This window comes from Paralichthys olivaceus, chromosome 19 (assembly GCF_024713975.1).
Source record: "Paralichthys olivaceus isolate ysfri-2021 chromosome 19, ASM2471397v2, whole genome shotgun sequence".
NCBI classification, from domain to species: domain Eukaryota; kingdom Metazoa; phylum Chordata; class Actinopteri; order Pleuronectiformes; family Paralichthyidae; genus Paralichthys; species Paralichthys olivaceus.
Genome location: NC_091111.1, coordinates 16,277,004 through 16,299,982, shown reverse-complemented (window position 1 = coordinate 16,299,982; position 22,979 = coordinate 16,277,004). Strand labels below are relative to the sequence as shown.

At 42.9% G+C, this 22,979-nt stretch overlaps 1 protein-coding gene across 2 annotated transcripts in view; it reads left to right on the top strand.

Annotated features, from left to right (window-relative positions):
- The first annotated feature begins 111 nt into the window (after positions 1 to 111).
- LOC109636106 (regulator of G-protein signaling 6-like) overlaps positions 112 to 22,979 on the top strand; it is a 55,242-nt gene continuing 32,374 nt past the window's right edge. The window contains exons 1-2 of one of the 2 annotated variants that reach the window (XM_020097658.2): positions 112 to 245; positions 4,245 to 4,602. In XM_020097658.2, coding sequence (XP_019953217.1) covers positions 4,366 to 4,602 — 237 coding nt within the window. In that variant the 5' untranslated portion in view covers positions 112 to 245; positions 4,245 to 4,365. Of the gene's footprint in view, positions 246 to 4,004; positions 4,148 to 4,244; positions 4,603 to 22,979 lie in introns of those variants that run through there. The other variant, XM_069514750.1, reaches the window with a different exon arrangement.

Genomic DNA, 22,979 nt, shown 5'->3' with positions numbered 1-22,979 from the left:
AGGAGAAGGAGGAGAAGGAGGAGGAAGAGGAGAGCAGCAGCTGTGTCTGATTCCACAGCCTCTCTCTCTCTCCCTCTCTCTCTTTCTAACTCTCTCTAACTCTCTCACTCCCTCCCTCTGTCTCTCTCTCTCTCTCTCTCTCTCTCTCCCTCTCTCTATCTCTCTCTCGTGCAGCAGATCTCCGGTGAAGCTTCTTTTTTGGCTTCGTGGCTCCAGGCGTGAGGGAGAGAGAAAACGGCTCTGAGGTAAGAAGGAGGGATGGAGGCTGGTGAGAAGGAAGAAGGGATGAGACAGCTGGTGAAATGAATGAATACATGAAAAGAGAAGAGAAGCCACGAGATGATGATGATGCGTTGCTTGAAAGACTGGATTTCTGTTGCGCGCTGCGCGTAAACGTGGTCCATGATGGAGAGAGTCCGCGCGCATCGGTGTTATCGTGGAAGTGTTGGACTTTGTGTGTGTGTGTGTGTGTGTGTGTGTGTGTGTGTGTGTGTGTGTGTGTGACCCCACCTGCCAACATGGTTGGTTCAGTGACACTCGGAGGAGGACACAGCTGTAGTTCAGTGTCATGCGTTTGTTAATGTGTCTTGTGTGTGATGTGTTCAATGTCTCAGTGTAGACACAGTGTGCGCGTGTGTGCGTGTGTGTGCGAGCGTGTTGCTCGTTTTTTCGCGTTTGGGGAGTGGAGCGTCCTGTGAGGATGGAGAGTCCTCAGACATCTGTTGGAGAGAGAGAGAGAGAGAGAGAGAGTGTGAGAGAGAAAGAGAGAGAGAGATGTGTGTGAGTCATACAGATGTGTAACTCCAACATCCATCAAACTCTCCAAACACCGTCCTGACAGAGACCGTCACATCCAGATGTTTTATAAGTTGTTGTGGCTGATTTGAATGGTTTAAAGGTTATTGGATAACTCCCATGTGACCTAGTTGTCTTTAATGCAGCATAGGAACCTTCTTGCACTTTTGCAAAACCAGATCCATAAAGTTCTACTGCTCTGAGCTGCTGCGACCCCTGACCTCAGCCTCATCCACCACCTGCAGGATGATCTCCAGCATGTGAGTCACGTCTTATCACCCGGAGCCAGTGGTCGACCTCAGTAAAGCTCTCATGGCTGAACGAGAGAAAATCTCTGCAGCTTCCAACCATCTGGAAAAATATTTAAGAGGCCTGATCTTTGTGGAACTTCTATCTCCAGTTTATTAGGTCCATGCAACACCTGGACCTGTTTCCAGTGTGAAGTGAGTGGAGTTTGTCCAGAATATCATTCTGCAACCTTTTTATTTACAGAAAATTTAAATTAAAACTGAATTCCTCACAGAATCTGAGCCCTTTATCGTTGTCATTAGTTCGTCCTGTGCTTAAATATTGCTGCTGCTGCATCGATGGTGTCCTTTACATTACCGCCGTCCTACGTTTATTACCGCGTAAAACATCCAGATGTTGTCTCCCAGTCTCACCTGAGGCGTTAGAGGACGGGTGGTGAAGACGGCAGTGGGAGTGTGTTGCACTGTGAAGCGTCCAGAGGGAAAACTACAGCAGAGATTTCAGGAGCAGGGAGAAGTCCCTCTCTGCTTCTTCTTCCTGTCGCAGGTGCAGAGAATGAAGATGGTGGCACTTTCAGAAATACGATAATGTTGGATAATAACTATTTTAAACAAATGTCAAGTTTTTTATTTGGAATGAATTCTGGGAAACCTGTAGGTTGGAATTTGATTTTCTCAAAAGTGAAGCCAAATAATCTTGATCTGCCCCCTGGTGGCTGCCTGCAGTACAGGTCATAAACTCCACCTCCACTGAGCAATCACTGCGGCTCAGACTTGAAGTCAAAAGCACAAGATGCTTCCATCTGTATCCCTGAGATATCTTGGCTTCACGTTTTTTGAATAGGAGGAAGTGGAGACGTCGTCCATCTTTATTTATGGAAATGTTTGATGGAATTTGGCTGTTGGACGCTGTTTGAGAAATTAGCTACCGATCATTTAGCTGTTCTTGCATTTTAGAGTCCTGACTGTTTGCAGCACTCATCCTCTCAGTGAATAATTTACCCCTCCCCTTCCCGTCAGCCCGTCCACGACCTAATGCAACGGTAAACACGTGGAAGCTTTATTCCTTCTCCATTGATCTATTTTTAAGCAGATAGATGTTGTGTTCTCTTTAGGTGACCACACCTGACACCTGAGCTTCTTTAAAGCAATTAACACGACGGCAGAATCTGAAACAGCGAGCGTGAGACGCTCGTGAATCATTCAATCACTTGGTAATCCAGGCTGATCAGACGAGCGTATTCAACCCGAACATTTCATTTATATGCAAAATCCTGAGTCAGAGCCGGCGATGGAGGTCAGGCCGCCGGGGCTTCAACGTGTTTCCTGAAATTGTGCAAGAAGATTGTGCGTTTGTGTTCGCTGTGAGCTGCAGGTCTGAGATAAATGCTAAACGGATGTTGCACCTGTGTAATGAAGACGGCGTCTGGACACGTGCTGCGTGTTCGCTGCTTCACATGACGCTGCTCTTGAGCTGCACACGGGATCCACACACACACACACACACACACACACACACACACACACACACACACACACACACACACACACACACACTGCAGAGTTTACTGTATCCAACATTTTCCAGTTGACTCACGTTTTATTGTCTTCCGTCTTTGTTTCCCTGATTTCTTTGTGTGTATATTTATCTACAGTATTTTCTGTGGAGTCTCTATAGCTGTGAACTGCATTTCCCATGAGCACTTGCAGGGCCAAAGCACAGGTGTGCTGAATCCAAACTTGTTTAAAACTCCTGGATTCTTTCTGTCAAACTTTTGCCCGATGAAGTTCTGACTTGAGTCTTTTGAAACATTTGAAATGAACATAAATACCCGCTGGTCTTTCCTCCACATTTGACTCTATGTTGGCCTCTGTGCATCTTCGCGTTTCGTTGTGAGTAAATGAAATGTTTGTTCTAGAGTTTTGAGTTGAATTGTTGTCACCGTTCACCAAACATTTAAATCTTTGAAATCTTTAAATTATTGTAATTCAGAGCAGATTTTCAGCAAAAGATGCTCAACTATATTGATGATTAACTATTGAAGATGAATAAATGTGTAATTAAATTAAGTTATTCTGGCGATAATTTGTCGAGACATTGGAGTCTCTTGACTTTAGGGTGTCAGATTCCTGTGGATAATGTTTTGAAAGTAAGAAGCAGTTTGTTTTGATCAGTAAAGTTACATCAAATTACATCAAATTACAATAAATATCACTGAAAAAAACTTCATTTCCAATACAACCTGATTTCTGCTTTCATATTCATGCATAAGTTTGTTTTCCTGTTCTCCTCATGTCTCGTTCTCTCACCTCGTCTCACCTCATCTGTCCTTACACGTCAACATTTTGACAGCTGTCAGACAAACGGGAAAGAGCTCACAGCCTTGAGTTAATGGATACAAGTGTGTGTGTTTGTGTACTTAGTTCGATTTCTGCATTTTCCTTTACTTCATATTGATCATGTTTAAAAGTGACTTTTAGTTGTTAACTTCTGTTTATTTCCACGTGATAATCTCAGTTAAATTATTTTCTCATAACAATTCAAATGAATGTGAAAGAAAGAGGGAAAAATCTCAAAAGGACAAACTGGCAAATCACACCATACAAATTCTCACTTTCTAAACATCTCACATCTTTAAGAGAAAACGAAACGTGATGATTATTTACAACTGAGATTAAAGTCTCTAAATGTGCCGTGTAGGACTTTAAGGAAGATGCAGTGTTGAGAACCAAATGAGAGACTTATGAAGTGTTTATCTAATTTAAAATCAGCCTCCTTTCCTGAGACACTTGGAGGGATTAAGATTAGACGACTGTTTGTCTCAGTAGGTGTGAATCTGGAAGAACTCCCTCTTTTAAACTGCATCTCATCCGCATTAAAAGCACCTTGTTATTTTCTCTTGGCTCAGACATCACTCTGTGCACCGGCATCTCGTCTTGTTGTCTGTGTGCTTTTACAGGAAACACAAGCTATGAATTCTTGACGGGTGAAGCTGCTGCAGAAGTAAAGAAAAGAGCGAAAGCTAAATTTATATTCTCCTGCAACTTCAGTCTCATGTGACTTTGCAGTGGGACGAATTGCAGAGCGGAGATAACACAGAGAAGTAGGATAACTCATGATGCCTTTATTTCATCCGTCCTGCTGACAGACGACGAGAAAAGAGGGTTGGAAGACTCATTCATCTCCCTCTCTCCCTGCAGCAGGTCCTAGACGCTGAGGAGCGAGAGAGAGAGCAGGAGGACGTGAAGGAGGAGGAAGATAGAGTCTGACACAGATAAAGAAGAGAGGATAACGTAACAGGAGGCGAAGACTAGGGAGGAGATGGCTGAGGCACCTCAGCAGCAGCAGCAGGAGGTGAAAGAGGAGGAGGAGCAGCTGGAGAAGGAGCAGCAGGAGAAGGAGCAGCCGAGTCCTGCGGAGACGACGGAGCCCAGCGAAGGGTTCGAGGAGGCAAAGGAGAGCGCCCAGATGACCCCGACCCGACCTCTGCTGTCCATGAGGTCCATGAGCAGCGTGGACCCAGAGGACAACTCCCCCAACATGATCGTCTACAGAAAGGTAGGGTTGTCTTCAGATCTCTTTCATTGCTGGACATGGCTGTCCCCTTCACTGTTTTCATTTCATTGGGTCGTTTGAACAGAAACAAACATTTCTTTGCTCAGGGAGAAGCTTTGAATCCTAAATGACGCCTTTGAGTTGCTGTGAAAGCAGAAAGTTAATTGTAATTGTGTAATTGTCAAAGTGCCTCCTGAGAAGTCTTAAATAAAGAATTAGAACTTGGTTGATAAGAGATTTCTAAGAGCTTTTGAATCTTTGTATAAAAACAAAACCTAAAAACTCGTCGCCACTTTGTCTTCATGAGGTTGTTTAGTGTAGTTTGATGGAAGAAAGGTTAAAATAACATCTACAAGACAAAGTGTGCAAAGAGGAGGGGTTTCATTTTCTCTGAAGCTGCTGTTTGTGCTCCTTTGCTTATTTATCGCCACATCCAGTCTCAGGTAGACGATAAAAAACACAGGAGGACTCAACTCTTCTTTCCTCTTGGAAGACCTGTGCCTGAGAATGAAAGCAGGGTGTGTGAAGGAAGACATCATCCCCCCGCAGTGTTTCATTACGAGAGTGGAGCAGTGAGGGAGTGGCGGCGTTTGCTCGGTGCCTTGATGCTCTGTGAGTGGGGGAGCAGCAGGGAGGCGCTGGGGCTGATACTCCTCTTCTCAGTATGTGGGGCCTCCAGGTCTTTGTCTGTATTGTTTATCAGCAGGCAGCGAGTCCACACGTTGACCTGTCTGTCATCGAGGTGAAACAGTTTGCAGGGCAGAGGAGGTGAAACTAAGATTAAATGATGGACGGAAGTTTAACGCAATGTTTGAGGAAATGTTTTGTCGGAGGGGCGGCGTGCACGGCGAGAACCTGCCCCTTTTCCAATGACCTTCCTTCCCTCATGCAAAACTATTTTGCTGATGATTTGAACTTCTGAGGAATATTAACTATATTTAAATATTCCTTTTTGGTGCATGTGTGTTCTGAAGAAGTTTCTGTGAGAAGGTGTAGCAGGATCTTAGGGTGGCTGTGACTCAGCCGGTCGTCCACTCACTAAAGGGCGGTGGTTCGATCCCTGGCTTTGGGCGAGACACTGTGCCCCAAGTGGCTCCTGAAATTGCCCGGCAGTGTGTGGCAGGTGGGTGGGTAAAGTCCTGCCTGTAGATGTTCTGTATGCATGTGCGTGAATGGATGAATGTTTGTACTGGAAAAAGCGTTTTGAATGGTCGATAAGTCCAGAAAAGCTCATATAAATATAAATGTAGTCCATTTACCATTCCCACAGCTCCCAGTGAGACACTGCATATCTATATTAGGCTTATTTATTAGCTGCAATATCTTTGCTGGGAAGCAGCACGTTGACTGGAAGTTACAAAAACTGAGCAAACAGATAAAGGTTTATGTTCATATGGAGACATCGATTACTACAATTTCATTTTCAACCTGTTTATTAAGTTTGGAGATTGAAGCTTGAAGCTTAACTCCAACCGTCCTCACAACCTCATTCTAACCTGCTCTCTGTTTGTATTGTGCTGTAATGCATTCACTCACCACTAACCTGAGCCACAACGACAACACGTCTAATCCCAACCTTTAACCAGGTCCTAACTTATCGATGGACGTCCTCACGCTCCAGGTTTACACCTCAGACACGGTCCTCTCAAAGATAGAATACCAAAAACAAACACAGTCAAGGCTCATGTTTAAAAAAAAAACTAAAAAGATGTTGTTGCACCCTGTGGTTTCACAGTGCTGAGTTTGAGGTGATTAGAAACAAAACAATGTTGGCTGTTAAATATGGTGATTTGGCTCGATGAGTACACACACACACACACACACACAAACTCAGTAAATATAATACGTGGACGTTTTCTAAATGTTTTTGTCCATTAGAGAGAGAATTTTATAACGTCGCACAATTAAAGTAAAATCCAACCACCTCATTATATTATACGTTATATATTTTAACACTGTTTTCAATGCGCAACATCCAATGCATCTATTTACTCTGGTGTTTCCACATTGCAAAGAAAAATAAGTCAAGTTTTAAGGGTTTTAAGGGGAAATTTCTATGTTCTTGCACCAAATATTTGCTGCTGGTAAACTCAGCGCACACTGAGTCAATATCTATTGTGCATCAGGCTTTGAAAATGTATATTTGTTGAAAGAGGCAGGAGGTGCAGCAGGAATTGCAAGACGGCAACAGCCACTGTCAGCTTTGATAAATGAGTTCCTGATGCAGAGATGGAGAGAGAGGGTTCACACAGAGAGAGAGAGAGAGAGGGAGAAAGAGAGGGGTGAGAACCAAGTCGAGAGAAGACAAAAGATAAGCAGAGAGGGAATTCAGGAGGAGAGAGAAAATAAGAGACGAGTACACAAACAGCAGGAGTGTGAAGACGAGGAGGAAGGTGAAGAGCAGTGGTCACAAAGCAGCAGGTGGATGTTGCCAACACACACACACACACACACACACACACGCTTACACACAGTAAAGGTTAGTTCAGGTGAATAACAGCAAAGCAGCAGTAAGTAAAGATGTTTACTGGGTTAGATGCATATGTCCTGTTCTGCTTCATGCTGCATTTCTGAAGATTCGCTCTGAGAAGGGAATCGAACCACAGTCGGTCACGTTGTTCGCGGTTTTGTGACTTTACCACAACTGAACAGAAATATATGTGACGGAGGAGGCTTCACACAAACGTACTCCAAATCTGTTTGTAGTAAATTGCTCCATTGATTAATCCATCTGATCCACAGCTGAGCCTTTAAACACAGATTCCACAACTCAGCTTTAATCTCACTTATCCTAAAAAATTCAATTAATTTTTTATTAAATCACAACACTTTTCATCGTTCTCTGGTCTACACTGAGCTACTGATTCACGACATTTGCTGTTACACCAAAAAGGTTTGTTATGAAATATGAATGACCTGGATCACCGTCCCATTAGTCTCCCAAGATGAGTCATCAATCATCCACCAAGCATGGGGGGGGGGGGGGGGGGTATGCAAATAGTGGATTCCCCCCTGATTCACCGGTGACAAACCTTTGGGGACGCAAGTAACAAAATATTATTTCTGACTTTTAGCAGATGCAGGGTCAGTTTTTTTCTTGGTTGGGTTTTTAAAAATAAATAAATGTGGAACAGGAGGAGCTGATACTGGGTCAGTGCCTGAGGAGTAATCAGGAAGAGAAGTGATGCCTCTCGCCTACAGGGACACATTCATCTGCTAAAAAGATGCTGTGTGACTTAATGTCTCCCTCCCTCTCTTCTCCCTCCCTCTCGTCTCCCCTCCCTCTCGTCTCCCCCCCTCTCTTCGTCCTCTTATATTCATTTTGGTGTGTCTGTATTTATGTGTTCTGTTCTATTGCACTGTGTTCTTATTGCATCTTATCCCATTCATTTATCTAACTGTTCTATTCCATTGTCCTCTTGTTGTTTGTTCTATTCTCTGAAGCAGAGTGCAGGTACTGTCTGGATCTAAATGCCTGAAGAAGGAATGAGATGAAGATAGTGTGTGTGTGTGTGTGTTATAGAAATGTGACGCAGAGTATTAGTGTGCGCTGCTGTTGGATTGTGTGTTTGTACAGTCCAGAGTATTCCACCTTTATTCTCTGGCCTGCGCTCTGTCAGCAGCAGCAGCTGTTGAACTGCAGAGCTGTTTACTTAACAAGCTGTTTATACAGATACCTGCTCCCATATTCCTCTGAGCTGCTGGAACGTGTCCTGAAACCGAGCTGGGGGGTTCTGGGACGCTGCCCTCGTAGCAGCAGGAGTCCTCAACTGCAAACACCTGAAAGGATCTGACTTTATTACTCTTCAGTCCGATAATGATTCCTCATAGTTCTGCCTCTGCCAAACAATCCACATATGTTTTCACAAAATTGGGTATTTGATCATTTCAGGGACATTTTTTTTTACTCATTTGGTCTGTGAGATCAAACCTGTTCATTATTTGGTTTTCAAACCCTGATCCTGAAAACCATCATGACGTCAGAAAATAATAGTGTTTTCTCATTGGAAGTGAGGCTCTTATATTGATCTCCTGTCAATCATTTATCCATTACGTCCTCATCTAATGGCCATAATTCACCGTGCCCACTAAAAGTAATGGGGATGGTCAATGAATTGCATTAATTCAAGCCTCATCACTTTTCTTAAAATGTTGTTTTCTGTTGCATCATCTAGAAAAATGCTCAAAATTATTCACACAGATTTGCAAATGTGGAAACTTACAGTACGTTTGTATTTACTCCTCAAATCAATGCTGCACCAGGTCTGATGCAAACACATTTAAACTGCAACGTCTGTGAATTTCCTCCCTGCACATTCGTCTTTGAAGAGCCACAGCTGGAGTAAGAACTTTTCTAGTTGTTTTGTTGGACGCTCTCCTCACACCGGGCGATGTGCTTGCTTGTGGCTGTTTTCTTGTTTTCATGTGGAAAATGCCCCCAAACAAAATGTCCACAACACTTCAAAGTTTGTCTTGAGGAAAAAGAAATACACAATATTCCAGGTATTTTAAGTCTTTTAACTCTGCAGGGTAAGAAGAGTTTCACATGCAAATTGATTTGCACAGAAATTTCCGGCGTCTTCTTCTTCTGTTGTGTTATTAATTGAAACACCAGTGAGTCGGATCAATCATTTTCACACATTAAACTCTAAGTGAAGACCAGGACAGTGTCATCGCTGAAAGCGTCCATGCAGCAATAAAAACAATTGTGTGATTCACTGTTACACTTAGGAAGGGATTAAATAACTGCTGTTTTGTTTATTGTTAACATCAACTGCTGGCTGCACAAGGTGATTCATTATTTTATGCCTTGAAGCTCTTGAGCCCCTGTTCACAAGCCATAAAATTCCAGTCATGCTTATGGTCCCTGCATCCCATCGCATATTTATTAGGCAATTTCACGTGGCAGAGATATTCATTGGCCGGCGAGAACATGAATCATAGCTTTTCTCCTCGACTCTAACGGCACCGAGCAGATACCGCGGATCAAGATTGTTACTTTGATCACGTAGCAGCAGCTTCAGTATTTTTAAGCAGGAAACTGCTGAACAGATTCTTCATCCTTCTAGTTTCCTTTATTGCCTCCTGCAAAGAAGAGAAGGGTTTTTTTTCCATGTGCCTTGTTGTGTTTGTTGTGCCGGGGACTTTGTGTTGTGACGACGTGGAGCAGCAGAATAAATCGAATGCAGAAATATACATAATAAAGGAATAATAATGATTTGTATGGCAGGTTGAAAATAAAGAGAGTGTATCTCTGTGACTACAGGGTCTATATGCAGAATCCTGACATCTATGTAAAGGAAGCACTTGCGAGATTTCTGCAGAGGTGTAAGCGTCGGTGTAGACGTTACAGGATCAGAGTAAATTAAGATGGAACACAATCTAACTGAAAGATTTCATGTTCGTCAAAGTTTTGTTTTAAATTTTAGAGTGAATAACCTAAAAAACCTGCAGCAGCAACATCAGAACATGAAAAATCCTTTTCTCACAAAGTGACGAGGAGCAAAGTTAAAGAGGTTTGGGCGTCATATCCAAATGGGCATTTTGTTGTCATGGCAGTTTAGCCGAGCTTCTAACGAGGCGCAGCGTGTCCACATTGCCTTTATTTCATTATGAGAAAATCCGAGCACAGACCAAAAAAAATCTGAGAGCTGAAGATAGGAGCACAAGCAGCCTAGATATTTGAGTGGGAGCACAGGGTGAAGCATTTCGAAATCTGAATGTGAAATCAACCTGCTCTCAAACTAAAAAGACCATAAAGAAAAAACGACCCAGTGGTTTAAAAGAGGTTAAAGCCCGGTGTCAGAAATCTAATCTGAGTGTATTCTGGGCAGAGGAGGGAATATTGTGTTGATGAGCTTCACTGCACTTACTCCAGCTTCTGTATGAGCGTATGAGACATGTTTTTAATGTGTGTGCGTTCATGTGTGTGTGTGTGCTGCTTGTATTAAAAGCACAGAATCACGGTGCAGCCGCCTGCAGATTTCCGAGGAGCGCTCATCACAACAGAGCAGGTAGAGAGCAGCGGGCTAATCAAATCAAGCTGCTGGTGAGATGCTCATTAGGGGGAGTTTAAATTGCAGATCTTAAGATGACAGGATGATCGCTCTCATCACATCTTACACTTTTGGGCGCCGGTGAAATCAGATCAAGTTTTTATCTGAGAAGGCTTCTTGAATTTTTAAAATCCCATCCTGTCCTCTGTTGCTGAGGAAAACGCTGGAAGCAGTGAGCGAGCGCTGTCCTCTGTGCATAGACTGTATATAAAGATGGATGACATAACAGGTCCCCAAAACTGAAGCCAAATCATCTGGATCATCCACTGGTGTCAAAACCCTGCCTCCATGTTAGCAGCTGGGACATGGAACAAACTTGAGGATGGCTTCACCTCTGTCGGTTTGTTTGTTTGTGAGATTGTGGAGAAGCTTGATTCAATTGAAGAGGACTGGTGGGGCGTGGCGGAGAAACGCGCTCCACTGAGTTCTGGTTAGTTATCTGATGCTGTAAAAACATGGTGAAACATCATGATTGACAGCTGAGACTGACCTTGATGGTGAACACTGAATCTGGTGCCGGCACAGAGAGCGGCAGCCGTCCTTCCCCAGGAGGGAAGCGTTCCCTGGGCCTGCAGAAATAATGACATCCTGAGTCCCCTCTGAGTTCCTGTATCCCTCAGTTCTAATCCAAACTAATCCTCCTCAGAGTACACTCACAGCTGCACTGGTTCAATGTGGCGTTTCTGACTCTGAACGAGTAACTGGCTCAGACGTGAAGCACCGACATGTGTGACCAGACCAGATCTTAGGCTCGGAATGGGAGGATTCATTTCAAATGTTTAGCAAAATCAGGCCAAAAGTGATTTGGAGTTGATCCCGTGTTTGAAGAGTTTTGTCAGAGAAAAAAAAAAATGCAACCGTCTCTAACTTTATGACTTTGCGTTCTGAGAACAAGCTGCTGCCGCGGCTGCTTGTCGGTTCACGTCCAAATATCAAAGCACCACAGAAGAAACACGAACAACTTTACAGCCAGATGCACTTGAATGAGTCTGATCTGAAGCACTCTCTTGTTTACTCCAATCTGACAGCGGAGAGCCGGTCGCCTTTGTGAGTCTATTGAGGCATCAGTGTATTTGTCATGCTCTGGTTGTGTTGGACAGCAGGTGTCAGAGGGAACACACTTGGCCTTGCTTCTGTCAACACGCTGGTTCATATGAATGTAAAGTGGCTGCAGCCAATATGTAGGCGTGTGTATACATTGTGTGTGGGTCTGGCAGCACGAGTGAATTCTCTTGGCTGTGTTTTAGATTGACGGAGTGATACTACACACAAGTTCATATTTATACACTGTATCTCTGCACCTGGAAATCAGTGTATTTACTGAGGCACTTGAGTTCCAGTGTTTTCTCTACAAACTCGTCAAATAACTCAGAAACAGCTCGAGGCGTGAGTGAGAGCTGTTCTCCAGTGTCATCCAGTATTTCACAAAAAAGCGAGACTCAGAGAGTTTTCAAGATTAATGCAATTGAACTGTTTTTCTTCCTTCTCGTTCATCAGTCATGTCACGACTCCAGGTTTATCTCACTCTGTCATCAGTGGCAACACCGTCAGTTTCTATTGAAGACTAAACAGCTTGATGATCATTCAGTGAATCACGGTTCCTGCAAGAGGGAAACTGATTACGTCACAGATCATCATGACGTTTTTCATGCAGATTCGGTCACATGAGAAACGTATGGAACAGGAATTGAATGCGTCTCGGACCTTAAATCAAAGGAGTTAATAATATATCACTCACAAGAAACAAAATCCTGCAGAACGAATATTTATACTGCAAATACAAGGTTGATGACAAAGTGTTTTTCACTGTGACAGCGACAAAAACGTATTTGAGCGACTTGAAAACACAACTGAAGTGGAATCAAAGAATATTATTAATATTCCTTCTTCACAGAGAAATGTCACGGAAACTTTTATTGATGTTTTATTGATTTATTTTATTATTATCCAGAAAAAACAAAATTTGGTTTTGAGCCTGCGAATAATAATAAAGATCACATCAATGCACAAATAACATCAAACGACTGTGTGTTAGTGTGTGTGTGTGTGTGTGTGTGTGTGTGTGTGTGTGTGTGTGTGTGTGTGTGTGTGTGTGTCCATTGTAAGTGAGAGATAATTATGATGCACGTGGTGACTCACTGCAAATAATGAGTGTGTGCAACAAAACTGGATAAGCGAGCAGTTTTGTTGTTTATGCGGGTTGGGTAGCACCGTAATTCTTTGTTGTCCACAATGTGGTCTTGTCCCACGAGTAAATAATTGAATCCCAAATTAATCTCACAGACATTCAAGCTGTAATGAGGATTAACATATTGTTTTGTCAGGGGAGACAATGACGCTGGACATTTTCTGGGCTGTAATGGTGCGACCTCCTCTCACTTGACAAATTTTGGCAGAAATGACAAAAGGCTGTACATCAAACGACTCCTCAAAGAACGTTTGAGCTGTGACACACACTCACACACACGTGAAGAGAAGAGGTGTGTGTGTGTGTGTTTACAGTAGAGTTGTACAAAGCGGAAGTGAATATATCCAGAAAGGTCGATATTTGGATAGATGGTGGAGTTCATCGATGAATAAACACACCTGCAGCCATTATTGTGGAGATGCGGTGAAGAGCGGCCTCGACCTCGTGCGTCCACGCCTGTTTTGTTTCGTCCGTAGCGGCCAACCGAGCAGACGGAAATGAAATAATGAGGCAGCGCCGTCCATTCAGAGCCGATTCTCTTATCATCCTCCAGCTGCGATGGGACGGTCCTGACTACAGAGGTTTTGTTCCCAAATAAACAATGAAGGTGCAACATGCAGGATCTGAACATCAATAAATCATCTCCACATCCAGTTTGAACCATTAATAAGAACATTCGGAGCAGAGATACATTTATTTTAGTAGTTTTTAATTCGGCTGGCCAATAAGAGCAGACTTGGCTCTGTGGGTAACGGGACCTTAAAGAGACAGAAGCTAAAACCAAGCATTTCAGACAGAGGCTGAAAAGAGGACCTGCAGCATTGGACAGTGAGGAAACTCAGAGCATGAAAACCTTTACCAGTAATAACCCAGATTACATTTTCAACCTGAATATGTATACGTCTCCATTAGAGAGGTTAAATCCTCTCATCTAATAAGAAAATCATTGAAAATGTTGATTTCATTTCTTTTAAATTGATTTTGTCTCGAATCTTTGGGAGCTTTTTTCTACACCAGCTGCAATAATCCCACGTAGAGCACGAGGCTCTGTGCTGAAGCTGCATGGAATCGCTCCAGCGTTGTGTGTTGCGTGGAGCCGATGAGCTCGGAGACGTGAGGAACCAGGAGGTAGCAGAGGTTGCAGCGTCAAGTGGCAGGTTATGATTAATGAATGTGAACTTTTGTCAGGCACACTCCCCATGTAGCCGCGGCTCCATTAGAGTACTGCACACACACACATGTACACACACATTCACACAAAGAAAGGAAAGGAAAAAGACAACCCACACCTAACTGATGGATGATACGGAAGTAGGACCACACATCGTTTTTCCATTAGCGTCTCTTCTTATTCTGCTCTGTCTCTTATTCTGCCTGCCCCAATCAATCTTTAGCTGCACGCCTTCCTCCTCCTCTGTTCTAACCTCCATGAGCTTCCATCTTCCTTTGCTGTTGTATTTCTGTCCCTTTGTTGTCCCAGCGCTCGTGCAGCCACAGACTCTTCCCCTCGGTTTATCTCGGTGGGTTGTTTTCGTTGATATTACACTGGGATGGATTTAATACTCGTGCGTTAAAGCTTAAAGTGACACGAATAACAATCACCAGAGAGCACTATCGATCGAAGAGGAGCGGATCAGATTTCTGCAGTGTTGGTCTCCATTTAGTATTGTTACCTATTCGCTCTCAGGGACCATATGCAGCATTTAATTACATTCATAAATCAATGCAATGTGAATCTATAATACGGTCATAAAAGAATGTAGACACAAAAAGGCAAATGTAAAAGATCCCTGCTCTGTGTGCATATCGTATTTTCCACCGTGAACCAGCACGATGGATTGAGCAGGAAATGTGCTGCATATGTTCACAGCACAAATGAAAATGTTTTCGTCGTGCGGCTCGGGGGAGTTGTGTGATGAACAAGGTAAACAGAGCATTTCACTTTGTGACTGGAAACAGAAGATTGTGTGGGAAATGTTTGTTCGTATATTATTATTGATCTGCTATATTTTATAATATGTGTGGATTACAATACATTTTACAATGTTATGCGACGCAGCACATCTGTATTGTCCTGATTACAATGCGTCTTTTACCACATTAGAATATCAGATCAGAAAAACAGATTAGTAATATTTAATATGTTATTTTATCATTTTAATTTAAGCACCACTTCAAGTTGGCGTAATTGGGCTAATTATTACTATTATTATTATTTTGTGTCCTGTTGGGAAACTTAGTCAGTAATAATACTTTATAATTTATATTTTGTGTTAATAATCAGCATCTGCAAAATAACTAGTAGCTGAAGCCGTCAAATAAATGCAGAGTAAAAAGTACATAAAGTGGAATTACCTCAAAAACAGTACTACACAGTTACTTTCTGTCTAGTTTCGCTTTATTGTGTTGTTAAAATAGTATTAATACAAATATCAGCCATTGTTTAGTTGCCAGGAGCAGATATTTAATGTTAAATAAATAAATATAAAGACAGTTTCCTACATACAAATTATATATATATATAATACATTTGGTCATAAATTGATGTGTGAATGTAATCTCCCTCTCTATCTTCCCCTCGTTGCACTCTTGCCTTGTGTTGGCAGAGACTATAATATTACAGTGAGGTGAGAAGTAGGCCAGACTGTGTCTCAGCTCCACTGGGAGCCCAGCCAGAGGGAACTCACCAGCTCGGTGCGTGTGGTGTTATTGGGTTTAAAACAGCTGTACAGAGGTGCTCAACACCTTTTGTGAATGAGGTATTGCTTAATCAGCTTGGACCTGATGAACGAGGGGTCAGAGGATCAGATCTGTGAATGAAACCGTCACCTTATTGTGAAATTCAGCCGTGAACACTCACGTCTAACGGCGAAGCAGAATATCCTCTTAAAATAACAAGCAGGGAGGATTGTAAGTAATCCCCCTCAATGGGAATCAGTTTAGAAATGACGAACCCCCCCAGGGTGCGTAGAAAAGCTGCAGAATCAAAGCAGGATGAGGTTGTGGAGACTCAACCAACGAGTGTGAGAAGAAAAGCCTGTAAACAACTTCCTTTCATTACACTTTAATATTCCAGTCACTTCTGTTCAACTGCATGTGGAGAAAACAGGAGCAGTTTCCATCTCTGTGTTTTAAACCACAGGCTGGAAAATAAAAGTAATAAACTTCGACCCGATCTGACCGACGCACGTCGAGAGTCGCTGAGGTCACCGTGACTTTTTGGAAAATCAACAGGATACTACAGTTTGACTGCAAGTGGAAAAAGTGCACGTTGAAACTTGTTGGCTTAGAGTTGTGGTTCCCAAAACGTGTATTTGTTACCTCTGCAAATTTGAGGTTAGGTTTGCATCTTTGTTTTCGCTGTTTGTCTGTTGATTAGCAGGATTAATCCAAAAGTATTGGACTTTTACAAAACTTGGTGGAAGGATGCAATACTGGTCCGGGATTTCACTGTGAATCCAGATCAGGGGGGTGGGTCCTGGAACATTGTCTTTGCTTCTCACAGAATAATGTGGCCCGTGAGGTAAGAAGTGAAATAGCACAAAACAAAATTGGACGATCTGCAGCTTCCCTGTTTGATGCCATCATGCCTCTCAACTTTTATGTCCAAATTTCACAGACTGTTGTGTTAACTCGTCCCACGCTGCCTCTGGTCACACGTCAGAGATGCTGTATATGTTGCTTTCTTAAAAGAACACAGATGTAGACGAGAAGTGTCGGTTATTAAAGTTTTAATTGAATGCAAATATTGACATGATTTGGTAACTGAACGCTGTGTTACGCCCTCCAGCTTTTACACACACACACACACAGTAGCAGCTGCTGCCACGCTCCTCTCTCCATGTGCTCCATCGGTGGATGAACACATTGGCAGAGACTGACGCCAGCCCTCGCTCTCTCTCTCTCTCTCTCTCTCTGTGGCAGAAGGTTTCATTTGTTTAATGGCTTTCATCTGACTTTGTCCCTCTCAGCTGAACCGAGCTGAAGCCAGTGTCGTACCTGACGAGGTTAAGATCCGCTCAGAGGAACAGCAGCTTTTAGAGAGGCATAGAAAGAAAGTCAGTGGAAATCTGTGCTTTTTGAATCCCCCTCCTCCAGCCTACATTTCACACCAAACAATACGCTCATTAAAAACACATTAAAAGCTCATTTATTTCCTCGCGTGAGCCACACACTAGCCGAGCTGTCTCCACATCCGTGGTGATCTTAACAGTCCATTTGTGATAACAATGGTCCAGGTTACCAGTTACATGTAATTCTGTAATGATGATTATCATAATTATTATTATTATTGGCTCAGTAATATAACCACAGAGAGAATGGCCTTAAGAATAGAATGCAATACCTCGCATATTAGAAAACACTTCATTGTTATTCCAGGTTCTTCAGCTACAGACACGTGATTTTCACACCGTGCTTGAAAAGAGGGGAAAGATTCAGGCGGGATTCAAATGTGGCCACGGTGTCATCTTGAATTTAATGAGGGGAAAATGATTTAAAATGATCTTCTTTGGTGCAAAAAAGGTTTTAGTCACTTGTCAATAAAGGTTACTTGATGAATAGCTCACATTACTTCAACATTTTGTAAAGATTGATGCCTTGTGTTTATCCAAAGTGGCCAATTCAGCCCCTGTTGACAAAACTGGATTCGGAGCAAACGTACAGCATCGGGAAAAAAATGGTTTTATACAAAAGAACAGAGAGGAAACACGTTATTTAACATTTTTCTCTTAATTAAGGGAGAAAAGGTTCAGTAAGAGGTTGTGATAAATCCTCTGTACACACACTGAACAGCTAAAACTGCTGCTGTCTCGTAAATCACCTCTAATGTACAGTTAACAGTTTGATAATGAAAATAATTTAACAGTCTCCCCTCCTCTCCCCTCCTCTCCTCTCCTCTCCTCTCCTCTCCTCTCCTCTCCTCTCCATCTCTTCCTGTAAATGTGCCACTGCCTCTTCAAGCTGCTGCACTTCAGCTTCCTGCTTCTCTCAAACATGAAAAGTGACTCAGCAGAGCAGAGACGTAGCTGTAGCTTTGCTTCACGTGTCTTTATTATGTAACATAAGAATGCTAAAGTTTAGAAAATGTCATCGGCGAAAAACAGGTTTTTGGAACTTGATTCGTGACCACGTGCTCAGTCTGGACATGCACACGCTCTGTGTTGGTTTCCTCATGGAGTAAGATGAGAAGAGAGTTCACGGCAGCGTGCATTAACAGCTGCAGTGATGTAAATGATGGTGGTTTCAGTGACCTTTAAACTTTTACCACCACATTCTACTCAGGTCATTATGAAAACGTGTTTGTCAGCCAGTGCAAACGCAGGATTTAATGTTGTGCAATGAATATAAATAGATGCGACGTATTAATCACAACAAACATCAGATCTATGTGCAGCGACACTTCCATTTCTTTTCCTACATCGCTTCCCACCTCCTCGTTTAATTCTATGATCTCATCGGACCCTCTTCTCTTCTAGTTTAATCGAATCTGACTCATGATTCCATGCCACCAGCTGTTTATCTCAATAACCAAACTGCTAATATGTGCATAATGGTCGTGGTTGTATCATTTTCATTTGCTGATTTTCTGGAAACAATTAATAGAGTGTCACGGTGCGATGGAAACCTGGATAGTGTTTAGGGTGGAAGAGAACGAGATGGAATGAGATGGAAGGAAGGAAAGCAGAGGCGACGTGTGTAACTGTTTGATACTGTCGGCCAGATAGCAATCAGGAAGTAGACGTCGTCAAATCAGCGATGTCGTACGATGCCAGAGTAAGAGAAGTGAAGACGAGTCTGGTAGAGTAGTTCAGCAACAGAACCGAGTGAAGAGAGTGATGAATAAACAATGGGGATCAAGATGAATCTGTCAGGATAGATGAACAGCAGCTATTTTCCCCTCATGGCAATCTCCCTCCTAATTCCAAAAAGAGAAGATGGACGAGGTGTTTACACAATCCAGATAAGTATAGATTTTATAGATCTCTGCTTCTGTGCCTCCTCTATCAATAGAGCCCATTAAGATGTAGACATCCAGCCATCCATCAGTGAAAAAGTTTCCTGCTCTATCAGCCCATCAGGCCGATCTATTAGGGCACGACACTCCTTCAATTATATCAACCCGCTCTCTCTTTATGTATCACTCTCTTTTTCCATTTCAATCTGCTTCCTCCATGTTTTTTCTCCGTCGGCTCCATCGCTCAATCGCTCCGTCCCCGACAAATCATATGCACACAGCGAGGAGGAGACGATTTCTTTAATTCACCTCCTGTGTAATCCTTTCTTTATCTTCCTTCCCCGTGAGCCTTCAGGCAAACTGCTGTTTGCTTCGTAGTGAATCTGCTAATTTGCCGCTTCGGTCCAGAAACATCCTCCTTATCTTTGCATTGTTGCTGCCGCAGGAGACAAATTGCTCTTGTTTTTCATTCTTTGTGGAAACTTACTGTTTCACGGCAAAGATTTATAAAAACCATCATAAGAAGCTGTTGGGAAACTGAAAGTGAAAATCTTCTCTTACCACCGAGCTAAATACTTGTTTGTTGAAATCAACACAAGAACAAGCTAAAACTGGCAACTTTGAGAAAAAAATATTGACATGCACTTTTAACTTTAGTCCGTGCACCATCTGCTAACATGGAGGAGGTGAAGTTTATGACCCATACTGCATCCAGATCAAGATAATTCAGCTTCACTTTTCAGTAAATGGAGTCGTCAAACACATTTATTCTTCTTAATTGTTCATCCAGGACCATGACGGGATAATTCAGAGGCTTTGACGGATTCCAAAATCCAAATCTCTTCTCTTCAGCGTTTTGAGCTCTTAGCTCACAGAGAGGCACTGATCCATTTGTCAGTCGTGTTAATATTTCATAGGGTTGAGGTGCTGCAGGGATTCAGACGGTTAGACTGACAGACAAAGCTCGGTGAAAGCGTGTGATCAATATCCATCAGGGAAGAGCAAAAATCGGGAGCGTTGGGCGGAGAAGGAACTGGTGGCGAATGAAAGAGAGTGAATCGACGCACAGCAGTGAAGACCTGAGGAGAAGAGACGCGTCCATATGTCTCTGCTCGTGACCTGCAGTCTGTCACTTAGTCGAAAAGTACTTTGAGAAGCTGTGTGCTGATATTCATCCACTCGACTCTTACTTTTAAAGTGAGCTTGGACAGTTTTCCTTAACTCTGAAACGACTTTTTGACCTTCAACAGGAAAAACTCCACCTGTTCAGGTTCATGCATTGTTGCAGGAGGGTTATCCAAGATGTCTCCAACTGTGTTCAAGCCCAGAGTGATCCCCTTTGTTATTCAAGGTATCGGAATAGTTTATTTCGGTCCCATTTTAAATGCATCATATCATCTGAATATCCTCCGAGGCAGCCGAACTCGTTTAAAACCTGGTGAAACAACTTGGAGCCAAAGTGAACCTGTCTAAAAGTAGATCAGCGAGTTCTGGAGGGACGAGAGAAAATGGAAGTGTGGCTGAGGTTAATGGCTGTGGACATCAGGAGAAGAGAAAATTACTATATTTCATACTCGGGTGATTGATGCTGTTTTTGTCAAATTCAGGTTCTCGTGTTGAAGACTCTTGTTAATGGCTTTTTTCCTGCCTTTTTCAGAAAGTGTGTGTGTCTGTGTGTGTGTTTGTGTATTAATGATTATGAGGCCTTTAGAGTTGAACCTCTTGCATGTTTGATTTCCAGAGGAGGGGGTCTGCTTGGATGTTGTAATGCACCTGCACACACAAATTCTGAGGGGCTGCTGATGGAGGATGGTAAACTTCACTGGTTCTTTAAAGGGGATGGGTATTTTGTTTATTTTGATTTAAAGGGGACAGCATCCCTCAAACCACCCACAGGATTCAAACCTGGATGCATGGATACTGTCAGTGTTTGGTTTGTTTTGTTAACTGGAACACCTGGGAAAAATATCCCCTTGCTCCTAATCAACATTTCCCAAGAACCTGCTGTCACAACACAGTAAACAACAACAACACACAACCTATAGGCTGCTGTATCCTCTGCTCCCGCTGCCTTATTATCCACATAGGAGGTCTCATTACCTCTTTGCTCATCGTCTTGCCCCCTTGTGAAAAACGTATCCTGCATCTTTTCCCGGAAACGTTAACTCGTTTAAGAAATTCCAGGTATCGCCGCACGCTGCTCCTCCTAACCCTGCATGAAGCAGCGTGGCAGGAGTCATACGGCAGACTGTCACAGTGATTCCTGAGGGGGGAATTAGCTCAGACAGAATGACTGGGGAATAAAGGGTTAACCCATTCAGAGTTTCATGGCAATTGACAAATGATGTTATCCTATTGGACGGTTACACCTTGCGACGTCTCCTGTGTGTGGGCAAAGCCTCGTATAGTTGCTTATACAGGAGTGTAAGTGTGTGTTCAAGGCCTTCACCTGAGGCGCTGATGGCAAATAGACCTGTCATTTCCTCTTAAGCACAGCCCGAATGTTTCGCTGTAATGAGACTGTCAATTCCACTTTGCCCGCCAGAGCTGCGCCTTCCCATCCTGCCCCATGGGTAACTGCTGGAGAAAGATTGTATAGACATCCTAATGAGAAGGTCTGTTCCATTGTTACTGACGCCATTTGGGAAACCACAGGCCCTCGCCCACCTCCCCGCCTCGTCTTTTTTTAAAGGATGATTTTAAAGCCACCTCCCATGTCACACTCCCTCCTCAGAGAAAAGCTGGATTCAGGTCACGAGTAAATGCAGTTTGTCAGAGACGGGCTAATGATTTGATCAAAGTTAGGTTAAAGTGATGATAAAGAGCAGAGAGAGGATCTGAGTGAATCTCAACCTGATCATGTCTGGGGGGGGGGGGGCTGTGGATAAACAAATAACATACAGTAAAAGCCTATATTCAAAATACAATGGCAGAGTTAGACAATTTGAGTTTAATTAATTTTAATAGTAAATTAAAGTCTAATTGTCTTTAGAATGGATGTTGTTGTTGTGTCTGTTAACATGACGTGGAGCTTGGACAACACAAACGTGGCAGCTCAGGGGAAGAGAGGGAGAAATTCCCACAATGCATCGGGGTTCCTTGCGACTCATTTGCTCTGAAAGTGAGAAAACACCCATAAAACAGTCAAAGTTTAGAGATAACTTTTAGAATGATGTAACAGCCTGTGGAGCAGCGGAACTCATCTCATCTCATGGGAGACCAGGGGGCCGAGTGGAAAACGTGGAAAACTGACTCGGACGTTTACGACGTCTCACACAGCCCCTCCATAAAATTTCAGGGGTTTAGTGTATGTCTGAGACCAAGTCTGTCTGCTAGAGGTGGAAAATGGCAGCATAGGAAATATTTTTTTATTTCCTAAGAAATAAGAAATTCCTTAATTTCTGATAACTGAATACATCCTGTTCCTTCTCCTTTAGTTTGTCTACAATAAACATCTGAACCATTGAGTCGTGACATAATTGGGCTAAAATAAAATTTGACTTGACTTTTAAAACTTGACTCGAAATGTGCTTTTTAATGTTGAAACCTCGATGGGGGTTTGAAAAGAAAAGAAAAAACAAAGCTTCCATAGGGCTCGATATTCTCTGCGAGAACACAATAATGATGTGTGCCCGCTGATTGCTTCGCTGGAGTGCCACTGACCTCAAGCATTTAACCTCCAGCCGCTCGAGGGTGATGAATTGTGGGTAACCCTGCGCTCTGACCTTTCTCAGGGAATGGCAGTTGTGTAGGAGGTGATACGAGTTCCGTACCTTGGAGAGATATTCGAAAGATACATCTCAATTACTTTGCCTAAATTGCCTAGAATGTATTTTTAATAATTGTATTTATTGGATTTTGGAGGAATCTGCTGTGCTGACAGGTTCCAATAAGCTCCTTTTATTTCAGTCGTCAATACTCACACTCTGCTAATGAGGTATAACCACCTCAGCTCCCCAGATGATGAAAGATTATCTGGAGAGCAGTTCAAGGATCTCTCGTCATGCCCCCCCCCTCCCTCACAGCTGTCAAATGATGGCTAATTTCATCTCCATGAGTCAGAGGGCGATTCACACGCAGGTCATGAATGTGGATTTCGTCATATTCTGTTTACGAGCTGACTTCTCCCAGTTAGACTGCAGCTCTGAGATCTGACTATTTCTGACTTAGCGCATAATCA